Raw genomic sequence first — 19,365 nt, forward strand, 5'->3', positions numbered from 1 at the left:
TCAAAGAAGCTTCATTTGTAATAAAAACATGGAAACAACCAAATTGCCCATCAAAAGATGAACAATAAGCAAATCCTGGCATATACGTGTAATAGAATACTACTCAACAATAAAGAGGAATTAAACCACTGATACATGATACAACATGTATGAATCTAAAAATAATTTTAATAATAATAAAGTAAAAAGAAAGACCCAACAAATAAGAGAACAATCGGTAGAATTCTATTAAATTAAATTCTAGGAAATGCAGATTAATCTTTGACAGAAAGCAGATCATCGCTGCCTGGGGACCAGGATAGGCAGCGAAGGGCCAGGAGGGGCAGGTGAGAGGAATTACAAAGAGGCACAAGAAGACTTTTGGAGGTTACGGGTAAGTTCATTATGTTGATTTTAGTGGTAGTTTCACAGGTATATATACCTATGTTAAAATGAATGTAACATATTATACTCTTTAAATATATAAAGTTTATAACTCAATAAAGCTATTTAAAAAATAATGTTTTTAATACTGTTCAAAAGCATGAAATACTAAGTGACAAATTAAAAAAAAAATTCAAGACCTTTACACGGAAAACTATAAAACATTGCTAAGAAAAAGAAAAGATATAAATAAGTGCACTTGTCATGATGAACACTGGATGGTGTATGGAACTGTTGAATCACTACACTGTAAACCTGAAACCAATATCACACCGTATGCTAACTAACTGGAATTGAAATAAAAACTTAAAAAGTAAAAAAAAAAAAAAAAAAAGATGACCTAAATAAACGGAGAAATGTATCATGTTCATGGATTGGAAAATTCAATATTGTTAAAATGCCCACTGCCCCAAAATTAATCTATACACTCAATGCAATCCCAATCAAAAGCCAGCAGGCTTTTGTGTAGAAATTGATGAGGGAATTCTAAAATGCCCTGGGAAATATAAAGGACACAATAGTCAAAATACTTTATTTATTTATTTTTAGTCAAAATACTTAAAAAGAAGTTGGAAGACTTACACTATCTGATTTTAAGACTTAATATAAAGTTATAGTAATTGAGACAGATTAATTAGTATTGAATAAAGTCCAGAAACTGACCCACACATATATTTGAACTAATTTTCAACAAAGATGCCAAGGTAATTAAATAGAATAATTTCAACAAATGGTGCTGAAATAAATGTATTACATCATATGAAGAGAAATGAACCTCAATCCTTACCGTACACCATACACAAAAATTAAGTGAATACTGTCCCAGACCAAAATATAAGAAGTCAAAGTTGAAAACATTAAGAGAAAAACCTTTATGATGTTGGGGTTGTCAAAAATTTCTTAGACAGGAAAACACAAAATGCATCTTTTAAAAATTTGTGATCAGCCCTATGACCCAGCAATTGCACTATTGGGTATTTACCCTAAAGATACAAATGTAGTGATCCAAAGGGGCACATGCACCCGAATGTTTATAGCAGCAATGTCCACAATAGCCAAACTATGGAAAGAACCTAGATGTCCATCAACAGATGAATGCATAAAGAAGATGTGGTATATATATACACAATGGAATACTATGCAGCCATCAAAAGAAATGAAATCTTGCCATTTGCGACAACATGGATGGAACTAGAGCGTATCATGCTTAGTGAAATAAGTCAAGCAGAGAAAGACAACTATCATATGATCTCCCTGATATGAGGAAGTGGTGATGCAACATGGGGGCTTAAGTGGGTAGGAGAAGAATCAATGAAACAAGATGGGATTGGGAGGGAGACAAACCATAAGTGACTCTTAATCTCATAAAACAAACTGAGGGTTGCTGGGGGGAGGGGGTTTGGGAGAAGCGGGGTGGGATTATGGACATTGGGGAGGATATGTGCTTTGGTGAGTGCTGTGAAGTGTGTAAACCTGGTGATTCACAGACCTGTACCCCTGGGGATAAAAATATATGTTTATAAAAAATAAAAAATTAAAAAAAAAATTTGTGATCAATTGGACTTCACTGAAACTTAAAAACTCCTGTTCTTTGAAAATCACCATTATAGAAATGAAGAAACTTGGGGCATCTAAGTGGCTCAGTTGGTTAAGCATCTGACTTTGGCTCACGTCATGACCTTGGGGTGCTAAGATTGAGCCCTACCCTACATAGGGCTCTGCACTCAGCAGGAAGTCTGCTTCTCCCTCTTCTTTTCCTTCTGCCTTTCCTTTGAGAGACTTGTGCACTCTCTCAAATAAATAAATAAAATCTTAAAAAAAAATGAAAAAGCTAGCCACAGACTTGGAGAAAATATTAATATTCTCAATGTGACTGTCTGAGAAGGGATCTGTATCAAGAGTCCTTTATAACACAAACAAAAAAAATTAAAACCCTAAATTCAAAATGGAAAAAAAGAAGATACACAAATGGCCAATAGCAGATGAAGTCTCAATACCATTATTTAGAGATAAATGCCCACCAGAATGCCCAAAACTAAAAAGCCTGACAACTGCTGACAAAGAGGAGGAGCAACTAGAACTCTCATACACTCTTGGTAAAATGTAAAATATTACTGTAACTTACTTTACTTCAAAGGTAATGATGACCATTAAAATTTTTAAAAGTGTCTAACCTGGGGTTAAGGGGCTATTACAAAGGAGGCAGGGGATTTTTTAAAAAGGAATAATGCACAGGTAGGTTAAATTTCTGTTAATGCTCTAGGTATTGAGTTGAGAAAATACACAAAGTGAGAAAGACACACATGGAAAGCATTGCCAACACCTGTGTCATAATTAACCCAATTCTGTGGACCTGAGGCACAGATCAAAAAAAAAAGGTAGTCACCTCACCCATATATTTCCCATGTCTCCGAAGTAGGGAATATGCGAATAAATCCACCTCTCCGATCATTTTCTTCCTTCACTCTCCGTAAAACTTTGATCTATACAGAGAAAGAGAAAATTGGGTAAGCACTCATTTTGAAAACTGCAATCCATGTGTTTACAGGGCAGAGGAAGAGAGTTACGACCCACAAATATGAAAGAAGCATGAAGGGAGACGTTCATTCCATCTAAGATTCTGTTTTCTAAGAACAAGTTTCTCCCATCTTGAATCTTTGTTCAATGTTCAATGTAAGATACGAATTGGTCATCAATGTTATAAACCACTCAGTAAATTTCACTGAACCCTATATTAGCCCACAAAGGCCTGGAATGGAGTTATCTTTACCTCCTCCATTGACAGACCAAGCACAGAACCACCTAACTTCCCCGGCACCTTCTCTCGGGCTGAGCCCACAAGGTTTTTCATTTCCGCATCACTGGCAGACAGTGGACGGGAACGCTAAGGAGAAGGAAAAACAGAAACAAAATGTTTTCATCATCATTTCTTCATTTCTCTTTATTCAGTCCCTCAACATCATTATCTTCCCTAATATGGATAAACTCAAATCCAAAGCCCATTTTCTGTAATTACTCTCTTAGCTTTAAACCCTGGGAAATAAATGAAAGCTAGTAGACTCAAAGGCAAGAAAAGAAAACAGAATAGAAGAAAAATACTATGGGTTGAGAGGAAAACTAGGAGAAAAACAAGAAAGATGTCCACGTGACTTTCTAACCCAGTTCTTAATCCTAATCCTGGTTTTACAGTACATCTGACATTTTCAAACATATAGAAGAAATCTGAAAATAACTGCCACATAAGATTAAACGAGCATTTATTTCAGTAAATAACTATATTCTTTTCAGCAGTGGAGAAGTGTGGGTTAGGAGAAATGAGACATAAGTTGAAAGCCAAGGAACAATCAATTATGTCACAGGTGAAAATGGGGCCATGAGATGTTTTAGAACTCGGGCGTGGGGTAGGGGGGTGGAAACTGAGGTAAGAGTCATCAGTGACACAGAAAAGAGATGTGACCAAAAGAAACGCTGTAGCCGCCGGACTTCAAGAAACATGACCAAGGACAACCGCCTGGGCACTCCAAGGTGGCAGCCAAATGGGCCATGTTCATTCAATCTTCCGAATGCCCATCACAAAGGTCATCTGGAATGAAAGTTTCAAGTAATTCTGATGTTACGTGAGCAAAGAAATATAAAGGTAACAGAGGAAGTCAGATGGTATGAAGCTTGTGAACACACTATTATTGAAAAAGATAAAGTGATAAGACAAATACATCTGCCAATAAGAAGAAGAAGCAATAACTCAGGAAATGTACATGCAAATTGTCTTCTTAAATTCCTAGAACATGATGAGAGAAAAGCAGTCCTACTGTCAGGAACTACGTTTATTTTTCTCTCTGCATACACTCTCTATGGAAAAGCTTTCAACCTTCTCAGCAATGCTCACTGTTACAGACTGAAGGTTTATGTCCCTCCACAAATTTGTATGTTGAAGCCCTAACCTCCAAATTTGATGGTATTTGGACACGGGGCTTTGGGGGAGGTAATCAGGATTAAAGGAGGTAATCAGGGTGAGACTCTTGCCTGATGCAATTAATGCCCTTAAAAGAAGAGGTATCAGAGAGTTTGTACACTCTCTTTCTCTGCCCAACCATGTACAAAGAGGTCATGTGAGCACAGAGCAAGATGGTAGTTGTCTACAAACCACGAACAGAGACCTCAGAATGAAACCTGCCTCGCTGGCACCTTGATCTTGGCACTTCCCAGCCTCCAGAACTGTGAGGAATAAGTTTCTGAGGTACTTGGTTACAGTAGCCCAAGAAAAACTAAAAGACACACCTATACACATCATGAATGCTTTTACCTTTGACACACAGGAGACCAATACAAACCAACCTTCAAAGCTAGCATGGGAGTTATAAAAGACAGATTTCCTGATAGGAGACTCCATGATGAGACAGATACCTTTAGCGCGAAAAACCATGAAATCAGCAGAATATAGCAACACGTAAAGGCTGGGACTTTCACTTGTTTAGCTTTTCCTATGATATCTTCAGCACACAGAACAGTACTTGGCGTGGGGTAAGAGATCAATAAATATTTGATGAAGAAATAAATAAATGAATGAATGTGCTGAAATGCAGATTAATCATGGTTAGAACTACACTTTGCAGAGGATTTGGGGGAAAAATTTAACTTTCCAGTCTCTGGGTATGCATTAAACAGCACATGTTGGGATGAGAGGGGAATCAAAGGGCAACTTCAAAGATTTAGGAAGGGAATCATGTAAGTAATATGATCTTTTTGAAAAGATTTTAAAGTGTGAACACTTATTTAGTGACAATTCAGTAAAGCCAAAATATTAACCGGATGCTTTAAGGACTTTTCTCATTTCACACACGACTTATCGTTGGTTAAAAATACTTTATTTCACATGTGATGACACGACTCTGATCAGAAAACTACTGGCAGTCAAGTGCCTTATCCAAGGTCAAGTTGCCTCATCACTCATACTATTTACAAGTACCTTAAAGTCCTCTGAAATTATGTAAGAGAGAATATGAAGTAAGCGCTCATTTAAATGTATAATAAAAATACAAATTAGGCATTTTAGAATAGAAAAACTGATTTTAAAATGTTGGTAAGCTAAAATCTGTATTAAAGGTTAGTAATAAAAATATTTGGGAAGTAGTTATTAGCTATTTTAAGAAATACATGGTTGGGGAGCCTGGGTGACACAGTCAGTGAAGCGACTGACTTTTGGTTTTGGCACAGGTCATGATTTTAGGGTTTTGAGATTAAGCCCTGTTAGGCTCCACACTCAACGTGGAACCTCTTGAGATTCTCTTCCCCCTTCCACTGGTGCTCATGCTCTCTTTCTCTAAAATAAAATAAATAAATCTCTAAAAAATGTAAAAAAAAAAAAAAAAAAAGAAATGCATCATCATATTTATAAGAACATGGATCAAACTACTATTGAAAAACATCTAACTGGCACCTCCAATTTGTTTTTCATTTTTTTGCTTTTTGTTGTTCATTTTCTTGTCTGTTTTTTTATGACTGGTTTTGTAATTGTATTTTACTTGTTGAACTTTTTTTTCTTTCTCTCTTTTTTAGGACCTAATTTTCATCTTGTGGAATTGCTCTGAGGTGGAACAATATTCCTGGCTTCCAGTGACTGAGATTACAATGATGTTGCCACCTTCTTCTACTCATCTAAACCTGCTCCTAGAAACACTGAACTGACACCCCCCAAAGTTCTCAGTCTTCTCTCCCAAGTCACTTTCAAAGAGCTGTCTCCAACACAGGTTCACAAACACTCCTTCATTATGCACGGCCCACGGTTCTAACTCCAGCACTTGTGTATGCACGTGAGCTGTCCGGGTGAGGCACGGGGAAATTCAGGAGGTCCTACGAGCTGGGGCCTTCAGGAGGTTTGAAAATGGAAGTGGTTGAAGGGTAATGGTGTTTGTTAGGTGAGTGCTCTAGCTGTGAACTCCCATTGGCTGATGGCTTTACTCTTTTATTGCCACAAATATCACGAGGTTGCAAAGAAAAAGGTCAATGCTATGCCTAGCGGAAAAAAGATGGCTAGAAACACCTTTTACCTCTTCACCTATTTGCCTCAAACTAAACTACTAAAAAGGCTAAGAGGGAGGTATGGAAAGTTGTAACTACCAATGTCTATGTATCTCAAATGCCTCTCTAAAATCCATCCAGGTCTCCTGTGTCTTTGGGGAGGCTGCTAAAAATTATTAGACTAGAAAGTCAGAAGTATTTTGCCAATCTCAGCTTTTCAATAAATTTGAGATTACAGAGAATTTTCTGTATCAGCATAATATTGGCTGTACTGGTCTACAGAGATGTGTGGCTACATATGTACTACAAAGCACTACTGTCATAGACCATTAGTTAAATCCTTACCAACATCTGTTAATGAAATGAACTGGAGATTAAATATGTGTCCTCCTACTGTTTACTACTTCCAGCACGGTGGAATTTTATGGACAGCCTGCATTCTTTATACAAATCAAGAAGGGCCAACTTTGAATTATATTTGTTATGTTTTTAAAACCAAATGGCTTAATAAACTAAATTAGAGATTTTAGGAAAAAAAAAAAAAGAAATGTGACCTGAATTATAGACACAGATGAGAGAAAACACTGAGAAAAAGGATAGCAAAGAAAAAAGAAAGGATATATAAATGCTTATGAGTGCCAAGAAAGACATACCTGGAGATTAAAAGCAAAGAAAAAAAAAGGGGGGGGGGGATCAGATTTGGAAGTACATCAGGACTGCCAAAAACAAGAGCAAAACACTCCAAGTGCAAGCCATTCTGTGGTACTGATCTTGTGCCTATCAGCACAGGAACTGACTGAATATGCACTGAGGAAATAAAGTTCTTCTGAACTTAGAACCATTGCCTCTGTCTAGGTGACACAGGATTTTAACTACTGGGTGTTCAGATAGATTTTAAACTTCCAAATTACTGCCTAAGCCAGAATTCTGCCATGCAGCATGCACCAAAGATGTAAAATTATCATTAGTGCAACTTACGATTTAGAAATATATGCAGAAAAGAAACCTTTACACATCTAACCTTTATCACTACAGAAGAACTGACTGAGAATCATTGAGATGAGGAACCCCTTGTCTCCACTAAAAGTAGAAAAAAAAAATGTTGAATCAGAAAAATGATTCTCTGCCTAGAGAAAGCTGGCAGGTATCAGCAATGAGAAGAACCGAACAAAACTCAGAATATGAAAAAAGGTGAGGCATCATAAAAGATACCATAATTAAGGGGCAAGAATAAAACCTCTTTGACAGAGAATATATACGAGGAATAAAAATGTCCTAATGCAGTTTTACAAAGTTTGGAATTCTGTGTTAGAAACAAATGAGCTGGAAATAGCTCAATTTGTGTATGGCACACCTTGCCACCTAGAAAATAAAAGGTAAAATCTAGTTTAAAAAGCAAAATGAACTAATGCTATCAAAAAAAAGCAACAGGGCGCCTGGGTGGCTCAGTGGGTTAAGCCGCTGCCTTCGGCTCAGGTCATGATCTCAGAGTCCTGGGATCGAGTCCCACATCGGGCTCTCTGCTCAACAGAGAGCCTGCTTCCCTCTCTTTCTCTCTCTGCCTGCCTCTCCATCTACTTGTGATTTCTCTCTGTCAAATAAATAAATAAAATCTTTAAAAAAAAAAAAAAAGCAACAAAAAGGACCACAAATGAATAAATCTAAGTGGGAAATAAACAAAGAATGGCTAATAGAGAAGGTCTAAATGTAATTGACAACCAGAAATATACTCTGAAATCAGGGGAGAAAAAAAAAAGGAAAGTAAGTAGACTTGTGTTACAGTTAAAAAGAGACAGGCAACATCTGGAAATTTGGAGTAAATACAAGTCAGCAGGTCTAAAAGACATGCATCTTGTTATTAAGGGAACTGGCTTTAAAAATCAAAACAAAAACTTACAGAACCACTCACAATTATGTTTGAAAAATCATGAAGAACTGAGGAGGTACCAGAGGATTAGAAAAAGACAAATGAGGTACCAATCTTCAAAAATGTAAGAAATGTGCTTCTGGTGACTACTGCCTGGTAAGTCTAACTTGAATCCCTAGTAAAATAATGGAACAAATAATAAAAGAAAAAAATCCATAAACATTTAGAGTTTAATGAGCTCATAAAGAGTAAGTATGGAGACTGCTTTATTTATTTTAAAACATGCTTAAAATGTTTATGTTTAGGACAAAAATTACAAAAAAGGGGAAATAGAGCAAATACATTTAATGTCTTTGGGTTTTACAAAAGCATTTATACAAATTTCTTAAAATTTCCATTCTAAATTATATTTCTGATTGGGGCTTAGTGTCATAATATAATGAATAAAACACACCAACAAAGACTGAAAAGAGTTGACAGATGTTATGTAGGATAAACAGCAGTGAATCAAGTTAGGACGCGATTTTTAGAATGGGTACTGATTGAGCACTACTTAGAACCTTCACTGATGTCTGGGAGGATGGATAAATAAAAAGATAATAATTAATCTGCATTTGTATATGAAAGCAAATGTGAAAAGAATGGATACAGATATGAATATCGAAATAACGCCCAATGCCACTAACAAATGCATAAAAGGAAAATTAACAGGACCCAAAAGTGTAAAGGGAGCTATGTGTCCAAGGTAAACTATGTGTCCAGAACTAGCCCAAATTTTTACCTATGCTTTATCGTTTCTTTCACACCCTATCTCCATATTTGTATTATCTTCATTGGACAGACATGGATAGTGAGCCTCAGAGACACAAGGGACCTTGCCCAAAGTCTAACACTAGTTAGTTAGCGGGAGAACAAATTTGAACCAGGAGCTATCTGACTGTCTGTGTGTTTTCCATGAAACTATGTCATCTGCCTGGGGACCCGGAAAAGTGACTTCTGATGAGTGGGAAATCTGAACTCAAAGCATTCAAGGGAAGGAAGAAATGTAGAAAGAGACGATGGACTAAAAAGGAATAGACAACGGGAAAAAAACCGTGAGTGCGCAATCTGACAGCAACAGAAGAAGAAAGCTTGACAAAGTGTCCATGGCCAGAGCAGAGAACTTGTTTTCATTTCTAACTTAGCTCAGACAAAACCCCCACGGGGCTGAGAACGCTTCATTCACACAAAGTCGGTGACTTTGAACACTGCAAAGAACAAGAGTCCGAGAATTCCACACGTATCAAGTTGGCCAAATAAAGCTAGAAAGACTTTGTGTCACTGGAGCAGTGTTCAATTACACAGCCACAAGGGAGAGGCCTTGCTTGGCCACAGGCTATCACAGTCTATGGCCATTCTGGCAAGCAGAGCTAGACAGACATGAGAAAATTAAAATGGTGAAGGGAAGTTAAGATTAGAATTACACAGCAAAGACAATTCTTTGGAATCAAATTCAGAAGGCTATGAATTAAGGATTTTTTCAAGTTCTCCTGAAGAGTAGATATCCCTAAAAGGTATTCAGAATGTAAGCTCTTAGAAGTCAACAGCTCTGGGGCTTTTCTGTAGTTGTTTTTGTTTTGTTTGGTTTTCTGTTTGGCACAGAAAGTAGCTAGCACACCTAGGTTCTCGCTAAACATAAAACACTAAACATTACAGCGTTTCGAATTCTACCAACAAAACACCTACGGAACCACATCAGCCAGTGACCAAACGCTAGATGAGACAACCAATAAGCTTTTTTTTCACTTCTTGGACTCATATAAACCATATAAAGCACTTTGTCAAAAACAGTAGTTGCAGGAATTACGACTCAAGATCCCAAGCTGTCCGGTCACTGTATCAAAGAGTACTGAGAGTACAAGGCCAAAATAAATATCCTGGAGCTTCTTGCTGAAGAACTACTAGTTGCAGGGGCACACTTATGTCTGACACATCTACAGCCCTCATTTCAGAGTATCAGCTAGCAGGAAGGAGCAGCACCGTCACTGCTACCCTGTCACTTCGACGAGATGTTTAAAAGAAAACAAAGATCTTCATAGAAGAAAATGACAGTTAATCTCAAATATGCTAACAAGGACAGAAGGAGGACAAATACTGTTCATTAGGATTTGGAGATAAAATATTTTTCGTTTCTGGGGTGCCTGGGTGGCTCAGTTGGTTCAACAACTGCCTTTGGCTCAGGTCATGATCCTGGACTTCTGGAATCAAGTCCCGCATAGGGCTCCCAGCTCCTTGGGGAGTCGGCTTCTCCCTCTGATCTCCTCTCTCATTCTCTCTCTCACTCATTCTCTCTCAAATAAATAAATAAAATCTTAAAAAATATATATTTTTAGTTTCTTTTTATTTTTATTTATTGTTTTTGAAGATTTTATTTATTTGACATAGAGAGAGAGAAACATTGAGAGAGGGAACACAAGTAGGGGGAGTGGGTGAGGGAGAAACAGGCCTCCTGCTGAGCAGGATCAAGCCCAATGCAGGACCCTGGGATCATGACCTGAGCCAAGGGCAGGTGCTTAACGACTGAGCCACCCAGACACCCCTTGAGTTTATTTTTAAAGGTAGCATCTCAGACACTTATTATGGCAAAGGTTCCACGATTCATAAAACTGCAAATCACGATGTATAAGAAATATGTAAAATCAAATACAGCCCAATACCCAATGTGAAAATGTTTTCAGTATGAAGCTACTGACAATAGTACCTTTCATAAGACATCTGAAGAAAAGAAAGGGTGTCTGTGAACTATATTTCCTTCCTGGAATATTCTGGTCAAAGCGATAGATATGCCTCTAAATCCCATTCGTCATTTAAATCCAACTGCCTCCTTCACAGCACGATCACTATCAGGAAAAGAGGATTCATAAATTCCTGCAGCTTCTACTCTTGTATTCTATATATGGAAAGACCTCTGTGCATTCATTTTCACTTAAACTCTATGTTATTAAAGTTCAAAAAGCAGGTACATCAAACACAGACTGTGAAAGAGCAAAGCTAAAAGACTTTCCATTTGGGGACTGGAAATAAGAATCTGAATGAAGTCTCCAAGTGATCCAGAACTTACCAGTTTGGCATCTGAGGACTGACACTGTGCAGACACTGGACGCTACAAAAGATAGAAAAATGGAATAAAGCCTTATCTTCTCCTACCATAGTGAGGTTTTCCAACTCTATGATGTCTATGATCTCACAAAGGAGAAGATGATCTCCAAGCAAAAAGCAAAAGCAAGAGCCCTACACTTTGTGCTTGTAAGACCAGAACATCATTATGCTTCACACCACTTTCTCCTACAGTGTATTTATCCCAGTTTCGTCTTCTAAGCAGGAAAGCAAATCCTGCTATCACATCCTGAAGCCAACTATTCCACCTGATAAATTTGTTCCAGAGTACATAGAACTAATCTACAGTTTTTTAACCCTTTAAAAAGAAGTGTCCTATAGGCTCCTTATGGATGAAGTCATGCCATGACCTACCAGTTAGCAAATCAAATGGTGGACGGACTCTCTGATTTGCAAAGAACAGCCAATAAACGCTGAGAGGCAGGCTAAGAAAAGGGGTCAATTCATCCAAGATTGACATACAGCTAACCCCTAGAGTAAAATTTGGCAGGAACTCTTGTGAAATCTGCACAGAAACATTTGCAGTCCTTTACACACTATCCTATGGCTCTGCCACAGGAAACTACCTGCAGAGGAATGTGATGGCCTAAATTCAGTTTTGCTAGTACACTTAGGGCAATCCTCTACTTTTTCTTATTAAAAATTTAAAGAAAACCTTTGTCTGTGATAATGTACTGATCAAGAACAATGCTGCTGCCTGGTTTTCTTTCTAATCCAAGATAATAATACCCCTTAAAATCCAGTACACCCCGTCCCACATCGCAACTCTATTGCTAAGAGGGGACGGTCCTAGAGCAGGTGGTCACAGAGTGCATCTAGCTCAAAGACATGCTGCGTTTGGTCTGCAAAGTATTTTTTCTTTAACTGGACCAGTTGGCAATATTTTAAAATAAGACTTCTCTTTTCTCTTGACAGGAGGAAGGTTCTGACAACACGTGTCCCACACTCATGCATGGCAATGATCAGTTAGAGCACATCAGCAAAACAGCTGCCCCTTTTTAATATGGGGCAGAGGCTCCAGTTCAGCACAGCTGCATCCCTTCCTCCCAGCTGTACTGTCCCCAGCCCTCTTACCCATTCCCAAGTCTGCCCGCAACCCCTCTTAGGCAGTAGAGCTTGCAGACGCTATTCTAATGAAAACTTAGAAATACAGCTGTGTAAGTAAGAGTGACGAGCTTGGCAGAAAGAAATAGCAATACTCAAAATGAGACCAGCAAGCTAAAGGAAAAAATGCAGAATGAGTGGTGACAGGAGAAGGGAGAAGTGGAGAAGGAATCAATGGATGGGAGAAGAAAGGGAAAGGGGAGGCAGGGGGAAGCAGCAGCTATTTCTGCCTTCAAAGAGCTTACAGTCTAGCAGAGGAACACTGGACAATGTCAAAGCAACAAATCAATGAATGCCAAAACCACGCACTGGAGTCATGATGGAATGGGATGGATTTAACAGAAAATTATCTTGAGACTTCTGAGCAGGCAAGGTCATCAACCCAGATGGGAAGAGAGGAGGAAGGTGGACCTTTAAGCTAAGAAGAAATGTTAAAGGCAAAGAACACAGTAAAACTAGCCCGGTCTAGACAGGCAGGGATGGATTAGATGATGGACCGAGCAGGCAGAACAATGAGCTGATTGGTTTAACTGGAACACAGATGCAGAGGACACAAAGACGGGAGCGACGCTTGATCAAGTGACATTTCAGACATGCACAGGATTCTGTAGGCCTTGATCTCACTGAACCTCAGTTAACACCTCATGATCACTGAGCACCTGTAGAGAAGATGTTCTTTCAACGAGCATCTTCTTCACAAAGCTAGTCTGAAGATCAGAAAGAATGTAGCAGAGTAACGACTAGGAATTTGTCCGCTCCCTCTCTGTGCCTTGTTTATGAGCATATCAATTTGGGGAAAAAAGCAGGTGATTCTTAAAGAGAAAAAGAAAAAAGGACAGATAATGAAAAAAGGCAAAAGAAAAGAAAAACAAAAAGCAGACAGTAAGTTGGTTTGAAAGCAATGAAAGCATATGCTACCCGCCACAGCGGAATGTCACTGCCTCCTGTCTGGAATGATCCCCATATTCTCCTGCTCTCGGTGACGTCATATCTGTAGCGCTTCAGCTCACTCATTTACATCAGCTACCACTTTCCAATAAGCCTCTTCGGGCTCCCTGCTGCTGAATTTGCTTACCTGAGGTTTCTGGAAAGGGTTTCGCCTGGAAGACTCAAAGGTGGGATAAATTGGCCGGGTTGATGCCCTCTGGGCAGGATCCTGGCACACAAATCCTGAATGGGGAATGGCAAACATTAAAACCTACCATTTTCTAAGAAATTAGCAGGTTTAGCTGTACCTTTTCTTTAGAGATACAAAATCAGTTTCATAGTCATAAATATTAGAGATCTATCCTCAGAAGGATGAGGCATGGCTCTCTCAGACACACACTTCACTTGAACTTCAAGTTCAAAACTGGACAGCATGAGAATGGAAAATATGCAGATAAATCAACCTTCCTTGCTGGGGAGCTGATTCTGATTGAAAAAAAGATGTGGATTTTTGATGAACTTCAGAGTAAAAAGTGTAAATCACCATTTAAAAATACACAGTTGTTTATAAAAACAAATTATTTTAAAGTGGCCTCCTAGAAGGTGACTGAAAAATAATGTTGTTTTTACTAGGAGAACCCAAGAGCAAGTGAGGGGTCCTGTCCTGTTACAAGATCTACTCCTGGGGTGCCTGGGTGGCTCATTGGGTTAAAGCCTCTGCCATCAGCTGAGGTCATGATCCCAAGGTCCTGGGATCCAGCCTGCATCAGGCTCTCTGCTCAGCAGGGATCTTGCTTCCCGCCATCCCCCCAACCCCCCCAACCCCTCCAACCCCGGCCTGCCTCTCTGCCTACTTGAGATCTCTGTCAAATAAATAAATAAAATCTTAAAAACAAAAACAAAAACAAAAAAAAAGATCTACTCCTAGAACAGCTGAAGGTGGTCTCCTGGCAAACTGGGCTTCTTAGATTATCTACAGCTTAACCAGTTAGGTGTGTGCTCACTTCACTTGCTTCCTAAAAAAGAAGCAGACTCCCATCCAGGGAGACTAGTGTGGCTAAGTTTTACAGCATTTGCTGGTCCACCAAGTACTAGTTCATTTCTAATGTGTTTTGTCATGCCTTAGTAGAGTACTTAGGAAACAACAACAAACCCACAATAAACCCATCCGACTGCCCAACTCCATTTCAAAGTTTTTGGCTTATCTGCCAAAAAAGGAATTTCTTCCTTGGACTTCCTTCAGTTATAACTATTGGGGGGGGGGGGGGACCATGTTGACACCAGCAGAGACTGCCTAGCAGAAACAGAGCCACTCTCCTTTGTAACAAAGCTTCTTTAGTCAGTCACACTCTCCCAGCTCGGAAAAAAATAGACGGTCTCCAGACCTTTGGTTAAGGCTCTTCCTCGGCTCGTAATTCCTGTGCCCCAGGAATTAGTTCTTAGCCCTAGTTGTGGTTCAGCCTCAGGACAGGATGGAGCCAGGGGGAGTAAAAACATATAAACACTTGCCTGAAAATATAATTTCTCAGTACAAAACATTCAGCATGGCTTAGGAACTGCCAACTGGCAACACCTAGAAAGCCCAACAAAATGGATGCTCTGGTTAGCTTTTATATAAGTCTTCGGAAAACACCACTACTCACCTACAACAGTGAACATATCTGAAATCATACTGGCTTTAATCTTTAGGTCCAGAGGTGCATCGCTAATAGAAGAGAGAAAGAAAGGCCAATCGATAATGTTAGAAATTAACAGAAGAGCTACCCCTAATGGGCCTCAATATAGCAGAGCCTCCAAATGTCGATGAGAAGCAACACATCAAACATACCAAACCCATGGAAAAAGAAAAAATAATCTGGGCAAAAATACTTGAAATAAAAGCCCACTGCTAAAACTCATCCTCTGTAGGGCAGGTCCAGCACCAAAGTTGATTCCCTGACATGCAATCTTGTTATTCCAGAAGGTCTTGTGTAATTCAAACCATGTACAAGAACACTGCATCATTAGCAGTGTTTAGGCCTTTAATATGCTCTTCCATGAATGTGTCCATCCTTCAAATTATTTTTTACTGCTACAAGAGTCAAATCACATTCACATGCAAGAGAAGAAACTCTGGTCATCTTTGTACATTTTTTAAGGCTTCATTTTCTGTTCTAAATCAATCCCTTAAGCTTTTAGGCTTGCGAATGAAGGCAAAAAAATACAAGTTATACCAAAATATCATCAGATGATGCAGCAGGAACCCACATGGAAACACAAACATGAACTGAAAGCTGGACGCTCCCTGTGCCAGTGACTGCCATGTTGGCTTTGGTGTTGAGGTGTTCTTCCATGAACCAGATTACTTTGGCTGCTGGACCAGTGCATCGTTCCGGGGATCTCTAACATCAGAGGATGCACCTGGCTGGGCAATATGCTAAGAGCTGACTTAACAAAAGAACAGCCCAACATCGGAAGCATCTCTGTGATATCTAGTTCTATACCTTACTGCTGGGTTGAAGCTGAACTCCTACCCCACGAAGTAGTTAATCTGTCTTTATTTGATGACTTGGCATTTTGCCAACATTTTTCATCCTTAAATGTGCAGCTGCTGGGTGGTCTGTAGCATAAATCTCTAGGGTTCTCTAGCTGTTTAGAGAAGTGTATGGCTAATAGAAACTCTGGCTACAGCTGCAGATATAAGCACAATCTTCTCTGGTATTGAAAAAATATGTTTCTTTCCTTCTTCTAAACGATGGTTTAAAAAGTTTAAGATTGTTTGAAGTTTTTAGACTCTAATCTTAGATGCATACCAGAATACAGAAAGGGTAAAAGGACCAAACATTATATATACTATCCTAGGCCCAGCTCTATACCTTACAGTATATGTGGATTTGAACCTGTACAAACCTTTAGCAATAAAGGAAATATAATATCTCATGTATTTCTTTAGTCTTGGCAGAACACCCACAAAGTTAAAAGACAGAAAGAGAGAGAACTGGAAATAAAAATGAACACAAGAAGCATCCCTTAGATGCTCAAGAAGACAGTTATCAGATCACAAATTGACTAGTAAGGTAGGGATACACGGTTACCCTCTGGAGGTTAACCACATGTCACAAATCCCTCAAATTTAGAAATTCTAGTCATTTCTATCTAATAACTAGGGTAAAAAAAATCTAGCGCCAAGAGAAACGACTTTTTTTAAAGTTTTTTTAGTGCTATTTATTGAAGGTTTGTCCTTTTCCAGTTGAAGGAACAGACTACTTACCAGGCCAAAGAAGGGGAGAGATTTACTTCCAGCAACCATGGCTTCAGAGTAGAATCTATGAGCACATCAAAGCCATAGAGTTCTAGAAATACAACATAACATACAAGATCATTTTCCATGTTACAACTGAACAAAAATCTGAAAGACTGAAGCCAATCAACTCCCACCAGAGGACTAGAAATTTGGGGAGTATAAGTAATGAGTGGAAGTAGAAGCAGAGAATCTTTCCAGATCAAAATAAATTAATCAATTTCTAGAGATCATGAGATAATGTTATAAAATTCCACTGCTTTTATCACCCACTCTATTGACATTCCTGAGTTCTACACAGCAAGTGACCTGACCTCTAAAAGTTGGCAAGATTCGGCTGTGCATATGGGTAAAAAAAAAAAAAAAAAAAAAGTTGGGAATGAGAATGCCACAAAGGCATTCAACATCAAAGCTTCAAAGCTGTTTTGGGTCTGTTCTGGATTGCCCCCCCCCCCCATATTCCGAAACAAAAAAATCTCCTGAAGGAATCTCCCTGGGCCCTTCCACTACATTTTCCTAAACTAGTATCTTGTTTTTGCAGCCTAGGTCAAGAAGATAGTTCACTGTAAAATACATTTATTCTTCCCCTTTCCTATGGTTTCAATTTCCCTTTGGAGACAGAAAATAAAGTACAATGGCTCAATATAGAAAGAAAGAAGAGAAAGGAGGGAACCCGTGGCAGACAGAGCAGGACTGTGATAAGCTATCCTGCACCACTAATATCACTGAAAAAGGGAAGGAGCCAGAGACCAAATTTCCATGGTTTCTGGTTTCCTTTTCATGGTTTCTTTACTGATTCTCTTCCCTAATTCCTCAACTGTTGTAAAGAGTAAAGCAAGAACATAAGCGGGCTTTTCTCCCAGGATGCAGGGATAATATGACGCTAATTTTGGAACCTCAGCCGGCAACCTTTACTCTTATCATTAACGAGACCCTCTCCACAGTCCTCTTTGGGATACACACATCAAATCCATCTGACTTTCAGAAGTCCCACACATTCTCAAACTTCCCACTCCATGCCCCTCAAATAAACTGTCTACATCTTCTTTCCAAGAGAAAAGATGAGCTTCCTTACAGTTCAGCCAGAGGTCACAGGCCACAGCTCACACCTATAGAACACAACCATGGATCTTCCGGAAACTCATTTTGAAACAAATGTCTTTACTTCAAGAAGGATTCTCCCATTTCTTAATCCTCTCAAGAACACAGAAAAGTAAGTGTAAGTTTCTAGAAAGATGGTGCCCAAGACTGTCTTTTGAACAGGAAGTCTGATATGGGACCAAGAATCCTAGAAGGGAAATCTAGAGACCTGGTTCCTTCTCATGACTCTACCATTTATTCACTGTGGCACGTGAGGACATCATTTCTCTTCTCCTTTCACTTTTCTCTATTAACCACCACCTTTCAGTACCTGCATGCTCAGTAATGCTAAACCCCAAATTCCTATTTATGCAACACTAATTAGACAATCATATTCAAGTTTTTCTCACAGGAAAAGATGTCATGAATGAATTTGCTTCCATGGTACTTATTCAGGATTCAATTTAATTTGCAAAACGAATCTCAAACCAAAAGAGAGTATGAGGTAGGATTTTCCTTCATGTAACTACACAAGAACCAATTATTGGTACTTCAAAATGTAAAGAATAGAAAGCTCCTATCTCTTGTAGGTAACAAATTCATAATTTTTATGGCCAGTACATTCTTCTTAAATATTTTACCTAATCTTCAGTCATCCTAAATATTATAAATATAAATTATATTATAAATATATTTAATTATAAATATATCCTAGAATATTCCCCTTTTAATCTGAAAGAAAAATCTTTTGTGATATGGCACTCAATAAAGCATTTAAAAAGAAAAACTTAATTGCTAAATCTATAAGCTCATGTTAACATTACACAAGCGGGATTACACAGGATTCAACTGTTTCATAAAGTGGTAATATTATTAATAATAACAGTATGAGGAACAGGGTAAGAATACTGCCTGATGCACAGAGTGACCAGACTTGCAGAACCAACCACAAACGGAGACAAGCTGAAATCAGAACGACAACCCATGAGCCCCATTATTTAAACACCCTGCATTCAACAGCCAACACATGGACTATTTCCCCAATTAAGAGGCAAATTCCAAGTATCTCAGTTGAAAGTCTGAGAACTAACATTCTAGGAAGAAAAAAATAAAATAAAATAACCCAAAGAGAGAAAATGCCCTTTATAGTACCAAGTGCATTTTTACTCAGGTGAATGAAACCCGTCAGTGCTTAACAATCTCAAAATCAGTTTTGGCTCTGACTGTATCTGTATGCGCACAAGGCTTAGATCTACTACCATCTAAAAGTGGGCTAAGTTTGGGACAGCATTATAACCCAGAGCCAAGCCCAGCTCCCCTTAGAGGCTGGGACTGGAACAGGGTTTGGGGGGTGGGAAATGGGAAATGGTATGAAAAAGTAGCATTTGTATCAGGTTTATCTCTTAAAATAATCAACTCAGCTTAAGAAAAATAATTTGGGCCCTTGACAGGCTACAAAGTCCTTATAATGACCCTTTTAACTTATGACTGGTCTTTTTCATGGACATTT

The 19,365-nt window shown here is 38.7% G+C and overlaps 1 protein-coding gene across 18 annotated transcripts in view; it reads right to left on the bottom strand.

Moving 5' to 3' along the window:
* Nucleotides 1–19,365, bottom strand: part of TTLL5 (tubulin tyrosine ligase like 5) — a 281,253-nt gene that overhangs the window by 200,490 nt on the left and 61,398 nt on the right. For 15 of the 18 annotated variants that reach the window (XR_009399190.1, XR_009399191.1, XR_009399192.1 and 12 more), the window contains exons 13-18: nt 16,746–16,827; nt 15,139–15,200; nt 13,644–13,738; nt 11,409–11,450; nt 3,194–3,307; nt 2,815–2,906 (exon numbers count right to left, since the gene is read on the bottom strand). Coding sequence is in view for 15 of the 18 variants with exons in the window: in XM_059373692.1 (XP_059229675.1) it covers nt 2,815–2,906; nt 3,194–3,307; nt 11,409–11,450; nt 13,644–13,738; nt 15,139–15,200; nt 16,746–16,827 (487 nt within the window). In the remaining 3 variants the exon portion in view is untranslated. The remainder of the gene's footprint in view (nt 1–2,814; nt 2,907–3,193; nt 3,308–11,408; nt 11,451–13,643; nt 13,739–15,138; nt 15,201–16,745; nt 16,828–19,365) is intronic. The other 3 variants (XM_059373695.1, XM_059373694.1, XM_059373691.1) reach the window with 1 other exon arrangement.

Source organism: Mustela nigripes, chromosome 13, assembly GCF_022355385.1.
Source record: "Mustela nigripes isolate SB6536 chromosome 13, MUSNIG.SB6536, whole genome shotgun sequence".
Classification (NCBI taxonomy): Eukaryota; Metazoa; Chordata; class Mammalia; order Carnivora; family Mustelidae; genus Mustela; species Mustela nigripes.